This window comes from Penaeus monodon, chromosome 30, assembly GCF_015228065.2.
Source record: "Penaeus monodon isolate SGIC_2016 chromosome 30, NSTDA_Pmon_1, whole genome shotgun sequence".
Taxonomy (NCBI): Eukaryota; Metazoa; Arthropoda; class Malacostraca; order Decapoda; family Penaeidae; genus Penaeus; species Penaeus monodon.
The window spans coordinates 18,970,744-18,971,530 of NC_051415.1; the positions used below are offsets into that span (position 1 = coordinate 18,970,744).

Here is a 787-nt window from a genome sequence, read left to right on the forward strand (position 1 = left end):
CACTTAAATTGAGACAAATGGAAGACTAATAAAATTAGACATATTGAAAAAAGTGATGGCGCCATCTGTTGTGCTCCGTCACAAAATTAACCATTTATTTCCAACGCAGCTGCTATGGATTTTTGAATTAAATAATTCACATCAATGTAACTGCGCCATGTAATAGGTTTACATACCAATTGATCTGAGATGATGAAGGCAATTATGTGTGGTTTTGTAATAAAATCAGAATTACTGCCTGACATACCACGAAGCGTAGGAACGAAATAATTCCATAATCATCGCAGCTGAAATGTGTAAAAAAAAAAAAACTAATTGCATGCCAAAACTCCTCCCAGCCTTTTCCTCTTCACTTCTCTCTTCCCCTCGCTACGTTCCTCTCTCTGCCCCTCCCCTTCATAACTCCCATCCCCGAGACAATATTCAACGACGTTAATATCATTTGCAAGGTTGCACTAACAACAAAGTCTACAACAATGTGCCGATCGGAGACGGAAATCGGGTGACGATAACCCACGGCCTAGCTCTCTCGTTTTCCAGTTCGTTCGGTCCTTGCCCATTGCACATCGTTGCAGCAAAGTTCATCAACAAAGTCTGACGGATGACACCATGCTTGGGCTGCCCTCGAACTTGACTCTTTCGAACTTGACTGAATCTGGTGTATGGCGAGCCTGCTGCTGCTGCTGAGCATGTGACCGGCATTCATTCCTGCTGACTGCAATCTATTTATGCCTTAGCTTAAGTCGTTTTCCATTTATTTTTCATGTAGATGTATTGAGATGCGTCG

General features: G+C 42.3%; 1 protein-coding gene across 1 annotated transcript in view; it reads right to left on the reverse strand.

Moving 5' to 3' along the window:
• The window catches only part of LOC119592371 (QRFP-like peptide receptor), a 93,269-nt gene that overhangs the window by 19,386 nt on the left and 73,096 nt on the right, over positions 1-787 (reverse strand). The window contains exon 6 of the mRNA XM_037941195.1: positions 600-715. Within this exon, the coding sequence (XP_037797123.1) occupies positions 600-715 (116 nt within the window). The remainder of the gene's footprint in view (positions 1-599; positions 716-787) is intronic.